The sequence below is a fragment of the Metopolophium dirhodum genome, chromosome 7, assembly GCF_019925205.1.
Source record: "Metopolophium dirhodum isolate CAU chromosome 7, ASM1992520v1, whole genome shotgun sequence".
NCBI classification, from domain to species: domain Eukaryota; kingdom Metazoa; phylum Arthropoda; class Insecta; order Hemiptera; family Aphididae; genus Metopolophium; species Metopolophium dirhodum.
In genome coordinates this window covers 30,774,702-30,784,754 of record NC_083566.1, presented here as the reverse complement: position 1 = coordinate 30,784,754, position 10,053 = coordinate 30,774,702, and the positions used below count along the sequence as shown (strand labels likewise).

Genomic DNA, 10,053 nt, shown 5'->3' with positions numbered 1-10,053 from the left:
GAAATTAAATCAATACTACATAATATATTTTTCCTCGAAATAATTTTCTAGTATTTTTCAATTATGTTTTCATTTTTATTAATGTTTCGTGCCTAGTGTCTACAGATCCGTTGCAGTGAAGTCAAGGGTGGACACTGCACATTCTCGGTGATGCCAACAATTTAGACGAAATATTTTTAATTGTAAATAAAATTCATAATATGCAATTTTATTTATAATTTGATCGGTAAAATATTATGTATTTATGTTCCTTCCACTATTTTTTTTTTGTTTACAGTTATATAATTATTGTTTTTTTTTATAACAACCAACGTAATAAGTAGTAGTAGATAATAATAATAAAGATAATAACTGAATATTAAAAATATTATTTTTAGTATTTGCAGATAAATTTATTTTACCCAACGAATTAAAAATTGTTTTATCGACAGCCTGTTAACACGATAAATATTTCAGTATTCAGTGCACACCTTATGCACAGTACAATGTTTTTTACGTATTATTATTTTTTATGTTTGAATAATTGTATATAGATTTTTGGTAATTAAATTAATTACAAGTTGATACCCGAATATAATAAAATATTTTAATTATATCCATATTGCACGGCATCGGATATTGGCACATCATATTTACAATAATTTATTCTTCGTTGTAAAATAATATTATATTTATTTTGTAATTATTGCAAAATAAATTACCTAAGATAGAAAGTATTAATAATTTAAGAATTATTATAATGATATGGCTAACAGAGTAGTTCGCTAATCTTATGAGTTTTAGGGATGAACAACCTCCACAAAACGGTCGCCAGTCGCCTCTAATCTCTATATTATATAATTAAGTTTAGGGAGTGCTATAATATTATTGTGATTGAGCCATCGAAAAAATTTAAAATCTACACAATATAATAATATAATATTGCTATATGATATAAATAATCCTTTTCAGATCATTTTTTAATTCATCGATTAATTTTTTTTTAAATTAATGTATTCCAATCATAATGAGGACTTTTTGGTTATTTATTTTTTTTTTTTTTAATTGAACTTAAACCCGACTATGGCCATAAGCTATTGTAGGGGTTATGGACTGTGGTATGGTAAGGTGTTGTTGCGGTACGTAAGCAACACGTGTATGTGTGGCAAGGTTTTAACTACTACGAAACCGGTTGGTCACCCATCCGGGAGCTAGTAGATGCGGGCGTTACTTACACACAGTTGCATTGCGCCATTGGTAACAGCCATCACGCTAAGCCAAGACACCAATATTTTATTACGGATTACAATCATAGTATTCAGATATGATGCGCTGAAAAATGTTAAAATACAGTGAGTTTTGTTCAGAGGTGTATTTAGGAATTGTGTAAGAAAGGGGATAAAGTATTGAATCATGAACAAGTGGAGAGCTTCACCCCCATGCCACCATTTAGACCTTAGGATTTCCGATACTCCCCTAATATATGTATATGCTGATAACAGCGGTCTTCAAACTTGTTTGTTCGTAGCATTACAAAAAAAATAGGTACCTATCATTACAGTTGTAATAGTTTTTTCAGTACCTATGTGCAACTCCTTCATCTCCGGCCTATGTCGTAGTTCTCCAATTCTGATTGGTTGGTTTTTTCCTATGTTATATGTATACATATGTAGAATGTATGTATATGATTGACAGCCAATAAGAAGTTGAGAACTATGATATAGTAAAGAGCGGAGGATGCATATCAAAAAACTGTAATGATACCTATCTATTTGTCATGGTTCGTAGTGTTATGTTGTTAAGAAATTTCTTGCAATTTCTTGTTAAATCTATTGATTTAACTCTTTAAAAGTGAGAAGATCTACAAAAACTTAAAGCTGGAAATATAATTCTAAATTAGATTTTTTTTTTTTATATTAGTTTTCAAAAATGTTTATGATTTATAGTACTCGGGTAGTGTAACAAAATACATCATGGTATTCAATGTTATTTCAATTGATGTGTTTATTGCTAAGGGCATACAATGAATATTAAAAAACCATAGACAATCTATTGGGATAAAAAAAAATTGTCGTTGAAAATAATGTTGTGGTACAGTTACACCTATAAAAAGTGTTAAAACTGTAGATACTAGGTCTTCTCTTTATTATGTTTTATTCTGAGTTTATTAGATACTATTTAAAATCTCACAAATTATAACACATTGGCAATGGCTCTATGTCTTGAATATTTGAACATCATTATCAATATTAATACAATTCAGCCGATAGTTGATGGTTTTGTTTCAGATATCTTCAATTTCAGGAAAAATCAAATCTTTGTCATATAAATATGAAGTTATATTTTCAGAATCAGGTTCACTAGGTAGATAAATTATGAATATTAAAATAATTTAAATTGTATTTTAAACTGGGTACTTCTATTCTATAGGACATAGGAGCCGTTAAGCCCAATCTCATTCCTAAATGTCAATTTTGTACTTTTTTTTATCAGTTATATTTTATTGAGTATTTTAATTACTAATCTATCACCATCCTATTTCACTTTTTTCTTTGAGAAATTCCTAAAATCTAATATTTATTAGTAAATTACTAATATTATATACAATATATTATGTATTACCAAGTAAATCCATAGTTTTTATCCATATTGGACATGTAAATTTTGAAGACTTTTTTTGGGAAATTTTGATAACAATCCACTTTGCTTCATCGTTTGAATGATGTTAAAATATTTTGTATATAATTTACCTTTTGGGGAATTCATGGCATATTAAACAAAATGTATATCCTGTAATAAATCACAATAGAAATTTATTTATTTAATAGGTATATTATTAACTACTTAAGACTTATATTACCTTGAATTACAAAATATGTCAAATATTTCAGGAGATTAGTGATTACTGATTATGGTCGGTGAATGAACATTTTGTAGCCAGTGCATCATCGTCATGGTGTGAACTCTGTGACAATCTTCGGGTCCCATTTTAATAAGCATAATAAACCACTTTTGTTAAGGCACTGTACCAGAGGCACTGTGTCAAATTGTGGTAGAGGATTGGGGACATTGAACAATGTCAGAACAAACAGCATTTAGTTTAAATTTCTTCCAACCATCAGCACAATTTTTTTTCAAATTGACTTTGTTTAAAATGAAGCTGTAATAATTAATTGAACCCATTAAATGATAATACACAGTAAACATAAAATATAATATTAAAATGAAAACTAAAATACTTAAAAAGTAGTTTCTTATCTCACAGTTGTGAACTTTTTTGTAGGAACAAATTTATTTCTCCGAGTATTCAATAACCATCTCTTTCTCCTCTCTTCATTAGTAGGATAATTAAACATCCAAAAACCTTTCTTGTCACTATTATGACAGTTGATTGCTGTACAGTCTCCTATATGATTTATATTTTGCATTAAAAGTAAATAAAGTGAAATAATTTAGTCCTAAATTACTTCTAATAGGTAACATCACATATTCACATATTATAAATTATAATATAATAATATAAATTAAATACCCTATAGTCATTCGAAGTGATAAGCCAATAAAGAGAAATGGCGAAAAATGGCGGCTTGGTATACCTATCTTTACAGGGCACTACTTTCATCAACCTACTATTGTTCTATGCTTTCCTGGTAGGCTTCCAGGAATAAATAACAAAATTACCAGGAAGGCAGGAATGATATTTAACAGATATTCACTGAGCCAGAGTTATGGATTAATATACAGATTAATCCATGACCAGAGCACATACATACAGCACTAACATTGAGTACATTGAGTAATAAATAAGTTTACCATCTATATTATCAAAATGTAGCAATTTCGACCCAATATTTACATAGTGTGTAAACTGTAAATGAGCAATTAATCCACACATTGATGAAAAGATATTGAACACAACGAACATAATGATTGACGCAGTATATTTATCATCAAATGGCTTTTGAAATACTGAATCAGTCTTTTTCAAGTTTAAATTTTCATTACTATCATTACATATTGTTACAAGTTACATTTAATAACTTTAGTTTTTTTTATGTCCTTGTGTTTATTTCTGAAATGGAAAGAAACTTTGTCTCGCAAACTTTACAGGAAAACATAATGAAACAAACTTAGAACTTATAGTAAAAGCACTAAAATTAATTCTAAATCTAAATCTTATTCAACCGTTGAAAGGCAAAACATTGATATTCTCGTTATCATAGTTTCGTGGATTATGACGTCATAGATTCTACAAACATTTTTCCAGATTTTTCCTTAACCGCCGTAGGCTAACATTCTTATCATTTTCGGACAAGTGCTTATCACTCCGTGTATTTATTGATTGCCGTTCGGTCATCAGCTGTGCTTCCGCGGATCAAAATCAGCTGAGTATGCTGCGGAGTGCGGACTGTCGACTGACGAGTGACGGACGAGTCCGGACGACCTCATCAAAATTGTAAATACCGAAATGGCGAAATCGAAAATCCCATAACAAAAATAAGAAATTGGAGAGCTGCCGCGCTATTGCAACAACATCAAACCGTTTCGTTTCTATAATGTTCTATGATCAAACTAACAAAATGTAAAATAGTATATAATACCCATAAAATAAAGGCCATAATTATTATTAATATTAAAATAATTGCACACAAAGCTAAAGGCTAAGGACAGTTTTCGTATTTTATTTTTTTTTGCAATCGCATTCCCTCGTCCACCGAGTAAACGCACTGCGACAAGTGACAACAAGTAACGACTGTCGGACAGATACTGTCTACTATACAGTAATATTATTATCATCTCGTCCGCATTATCATCGTCGTTTTTGTTATCGTTCCTCACTACGCCGTTCCCCGTTCGCGGTCGGCGAGTTCGCTCTACGATATTACGCACTACTGAGTAGTGCCAAAGGCGATGCTTATCCTTTACGTCTTGTACCACGATCGTATACTTGCCAGGCTGATCATACTATTGCTACTGCTGATGCTCATGATTTTCATCGATTTTTACGTGACCCACCGCAGTCAAAACTTCATCAAGTCGTTGAACAAGAAATCAAACAACATCAAAGGTTAAACGCCACACCGCCATGGACACGATGGCGACAACGTCTTCCGAGGTACCTAACCGTTTATCTATATACACCCAAAAATATTGTTTCGTTACGGGGAGAGGTAATGCAGTGTAGTGTTATCGTCACCCTCACGACCTCGCGTTGTTCCGCAATGTTGCTTATTAATGATTTTGCAGGACGACGCCAAAGTGTTGTTCCGCAAGGGAGTCGACTATGAACGTGAGGGTTTTCACTACGAGGCGACGCGTTGTTACAAGCGAGCGCTGAAGTTAGACCCTGATGTTGAGAAAAAAATTGCCGATGAAGAATTAGTTTCACGCTCTATGGATACAACTGGTGAGAACTGTAACTTTGTATTTGTGGAATGGACTTAACGTGTTTTCTCTTTAGCAGATGAAAATAATGTTAGTAATGACAAAAGCGAAGACGAATATGATAACAAAGAAGACCTTTTCTTGAGATTTCAGAGAATATTGGGACCTCTAATTTGCTTTCCAGCACGTCCACAGCTAGTATGACAATATCCAACTCTTAAAATGTTTTGATTGTTCTATTATTATTTTATTTGTGTTCTAGACCACTCATTTTTCAGCTCTTCCCCCTGAGCTCGTTATATACATATTTAGGTGGGTTGTATCTTATGATCTCGATCTACGTATGTTAGAACAGTGTGCAGCTGTCTGTCGTGGTTGGTACTTGTGTGCCAGAGATCCTGAGTTGTGGCGTCGAGCATGCTCCAAGTAAGTAAACTTAACAAGCATTTTAATTATTTTTAAAAAACTAGGTACTTGTTTATTATTACCCGCCACTGGGATGACTATTCGTTGAACTATGCTATTTGTTATAATATAATACTGTTACAAAACTTTCAAATAATAATATATTCTTTACAATTAATAGTGGTGTAGGTAATAATTTAATTATATAATATCTCATTATTACACATTAAAAAAATAGAACAGTTTTATAAATATCCTTAAATGTTGTTACACATTTTATTTGTTGTAAGAATATATTTTTGTATTAAAAATTAAATGCTAATATTTAATATTGCAGGAAACAAATCATAAAATTACATTACACCGATATTTATTGTCTCCATCTTACAAGTGCGTAACATAGCAAATTGTATGCTCAGCAGAACATGTGTAGTTCCGTGTAAGTTTAAAATATAAGTTAATTGACGTCTTATAAAATTTAAATGTAAGAATAATATCTAGGCAACCTCTTGGGATTTTTATCATATTTTAATTTTTAAGCGAGTTATGAGTATTTTAAGATGTACAAACAACTTACAGTTTTAAAATCCTCATAACTAGCTTTAAAATATAATTATAAGCCCATGAGGTTGCCTAGATAATAATTTTACCAATTCATTCTAATTTTTAAATTACAAAGCTATACGTGTTCTGCTGAGCTTATAATTTGTTATGTTACGTACTTGTATGATGAAGACAATGTGTATCACATCCTCTTAAAATTAATTTTTAACAATATTTTATAATAAGCTAATAACGTTTGCAAGGTAGGTTAGATACCATCTTTAAATTATACATACCTACAATATAACAAGTTGACTACATACTAACATGATTAAAATAGAATTTAAAATATTATAAGCAGTATTTACCATTTTTCCATAAATAGATCACATACTAGACTAACCTAAAAGTATGATATTCTAGAAATTTGGAGAAACATCAATCATGAATATCGACATTTTAGGTAAAGATTAGGTAAAGTCTGTTGGTCTATTACTGATGTGAGGTTGCCTGGAAGCAGGGTGATAAATTGTATATAGTGCTCGTAATGACTAAAGGGACAATAATAAATAAGAACCTAAAACACTGATAAAACATTCATATGTATAATTATACTTTATTTTCTTGATATATACTGTATTGAATTTAAATTTGTGAGACACTAAATTAGTGAGTTCAGAAGTTTAATAATATTAAATTCCCAAAAATAAAACTTATCCAATCTAATTGTATTTGAAATTGTGTAAAGATATTTAACGAATTCTGAAGTTTTTGATTTAATTTAATTACCTTCTATTCATTAGTTTAATCAATTACAATTCAATTTTTTATTTTATTTTTATTCCAACTATCTATTTTACAATTTACTTTCAGAGTTTATATTGTTAAAATTTTTTTATTATTTTTTATACTTTGGACATTTGAGGTGTAACCAGTCATACCTATTTATTTTTATTATTTATTAAATTGAATGAAAAAAATTATAATCATAATTTTTATATAAATATACATGAAATTAATTTTTATTTGAATAATTGAGTATTAGTATTTCTTTTATCTAGATTTTGGCCTTCAAATGTCAACGACTTAGTCCCGTATGATGGAAATTGGCGACAAATGTTCATAGAACGACCCAATGTATTAACAATTGGTTGTTACATATGTAAAATAACTTATGTACGAAGAGGTGAAGAATCTTTCAGAGACAACACTAATGGACCTTCTTTTCAAGTTGTTTATTACAGATACTTAAGGTGATAATTTTTTTAAGTTTCTTTATTTACATAAAGTTGAACGCCACAATAAACATTTAAAATTATTATTAAATTACTCACAATTACACTAATATTTTTCCAGAGTAATTAATTTAGGCTATCTTGTCGTATGCGCTCTACCGGCAACATTGCGACTGCAATATGTGCTCTACCATGTTTTGCCACTCTACAATAATATTTAGATTTTAGACGATATATTCTCGTAATAAGTGTGATGATGTAAAAGTGGTTTTAATGAAGATCTGGAGCAATGAAGCAAATCTGGAGTTGTACCACACATATTTTTCACAATTTTTAATCTCAGAGGCCGCTATAAACTTTCAATTCTTTGGGTATGTGCCTTTGATATTGGATCTACAAAATTTTCGCTATGATTTACAACGTAGTGATTGTACCCGTGGTCCGAGAGTCCATTATACCCTGACCAGCTATCAAAATGTATTGTAGACCTAACAATAACTTCTCTTTGTATAATTTCGTGCAAAGTCGTTTTGTCCCTTTTTTGGACAGCAAAATACCTTCCTTCATTATTGTCACATAAGCCGATGTCATATACCCATGGCCCATCAAGCCGTCTTCCATAGTTTCTTGCTCCATTTTCTAGAGGATCAACAACTAAATATACGATAAAAAATTATATGATGCATGAAAATAGAGTCCTAATCTTTATTACCACGATAATAAAGATATAAATTGCATAGTAGAGCGCAAATAACAAGTGTCCCGTAATCGCAGGTAGACCGCAATCTGGGGTAGAGCGCATACGACACGATAGCCTTAATTTATTACATTTCTAGGAAATATTTAGCAACTAACTAGAATTCAGAATTTTAGTAATACTATTTTAAACATTTGTTTTTATTACATTTACCATAATAATAATTGTGGTTTGATAATAATATGATGTTTCAATTCAAGATTTTTTTGAAATTGATCAAAACTTGTTACAGATTTTGATTTTTATATGTATGACAACTGACAATACTTAACTACTAGACTTTAAAATAATCATTTTAATTAAATTATTTATAATTGTTAGTAAGACTATATAAAAGAATATAGGGATGGCCCACTGTATATTAATAATGATTCACCCAAATTTGAATTTTTTTATTTTTTATTTTTAAGTTATTCAACACATAGTTTGACTAAAATGTATGATATTTTGTTTTTGGTATTAGGTTTTTTTCCGATGGCCGTGTTTTGATGGTGCTATCTTACAATCCTCCTTATAAAATAGTAAGAAAGTTACAGACGCGAGAGAAGGCACCTTTCAATGTGTCCCCTGGACACTATAGATTGTCTGGTACACAATTATTTTTGACTCTTGACAGCGAAGATAAGGAACGTGATCGAGAATTTAACAAAAAATATGGCTGGGAAGACAACACTGAAAGGAAGACTACTTATAACATGGTATGGTACCAATTCTTTTGAAACAGATACAATTCTTACTTACTTACTGCTGTCAATTTTATCTCAAAAGACCTTAAGTTTTGACCAAATCAATGTTAGTTTACGCTGTCCAAATATGATTCTGAACAAAAATTTGAACTTGACAGAATATTGTCCATAGATGGTACGGAACACTTTGTTAAAATTAAAACTTATATTATTGTGAAATAATTGTATAATTTTTTTTCAAATCTTAATTAAAATTCAAAATAGAAAGTGTTTTGTACGATCTACAGATATATTTCTGTTGAATTCAAATATTATTTCAAAATTAAAATTAGACGATGTTAACTAACTTTAATTTTGTCAAAACAATAAGTAAGTTGTCGTAAAATTTGTATTGTAAATTTTATATTGTTATGGAGTTATTGACATGTGCATGCGTGTACGAGAGTGATACCCGCATTTAATTTCACTCAAACTAATAATCATTTACAGCTAAGGCATAGATTCTGGGCGGCTAAGACAAGATTAGAAATTGTTGCTCCTAAAATAATAGCTTAACTTAACTTCTGATATTATTTATAATTTTTTTTTTCCTAATCTAGGTTTTAGAAATTTCAAAATACAAATCCAAACAGAACTGGAAATTGCAATGTATAGACTATGAAATTGTTTATCAAAGTCGAGTTAACAAAGTAAAGGTTACCAAATACGATTTAACTAATAATCGTTTTCCACCATTTATATTTTCACGCGTAAAATGCTACTCAAATGAATCTGAACGTGTACTATAAATATAAAATAATAAGCTCGACCATACATTTGAAACTGTTAAAAAGATTTTTGTTTTGTAATAGTTTAATATATTATGTATTATTATTTACTGTATATGTATTGTTTAAGACTATAAATTAATTTAAATTCTGTACTGATCAGCGGCCTGTGATTTCTTCAAAACAATTTAATTTTGTTATCTTCAATGTTACCTGAGATTACACAAAACTGTGTAATTAATTATTTATTTTATAAAAATTTAAGTACTTAACATGTCTTAATTATAGTACAACCT

At 29.8% G+C, this 10,053-nt stretch overlaps 1 protein-coding gene and 1 long non-coding RNA gene across 3 annotated transcripts; one reads left to right on the top strand and one right to left on the bottom strand.

The window, feature by feature from the left end:
* Positions 1 to 337: 337 nt before the first annotated feature.
* LOC132949056 (uncharacterized) lies at positions 338 to 3,237 on the bottom strand. The gene is made up of 3 exons (XR_009665066.1): positions 2,840 to 3,237; positions 2,602 to 2,769; positions 338 to 1,311 (listed from the first exon to the last, which is right to left on the bottom strand). It is a non-coding gene; the product is annotated as an uncharacterized LOC132949056 (long non-coding RNA).
* A 1,139-nt stretch (positions 3,238 to 4,376) lies between these two features.
* Positions 4,377 to 10,029, top strand: LOC132949055 (F-box only protein 9). 2 transcript variants are annotated; one of them, XM_061019812.1, is made up of 7 exons: positions 4,377 to 5,095; positions 5,227 to 5,386; positions 5,444 to 5,562; positions 5,627 to 5,790; positions 7,374 to 7,565; positions 8,768 to 9,002; positions 9,590 to 10,029. In XM_061019812.1, exons 1-7 carry the CDS (start codon positions 5,066 to 5,068, stop codon positions 9,776 to 9,778), a joined length of 1,089 nt encoding a protein of 362 aa, XP_060875795.1. In that variant the 5' UTR covers positions 4,377 to 5,065; the 3' UTR covers positions 9,779 to 10,029. The 2 variants fall into 2 exon arrangements, with proteins under 2 accessions (XP_060875795.1, XP_060875794.1); XM_061019811.1 differs by having other exon boundaries at positions 5,441 to 5,562.
* The last annotated feature ends 24 nt before the right edge of the window (positions 10,030 to 10,053 follow it).

Coding starts and splice junctions, on each gene's coding strand:
- LOC132949055 (XM_061019811.1), top strand. CDS start 5,066: ATGGACACGATGGCGACAACGTCTTCCGAG. Junction 5,563..5,626: donor TTCCAGCACGTCCACAGCTA/GTATGACAATAT, acceptor TTTGTGTTCTAG/ACCACTCATTTTTCAGCTCT. Junction 5,791..7,373: donor TGGCGTCGAGCATGCTCCAA/GTAAGTAAACTT, acceptor TCTTTTATCTAG/ATTTTGGCCTTCAAATGTCA.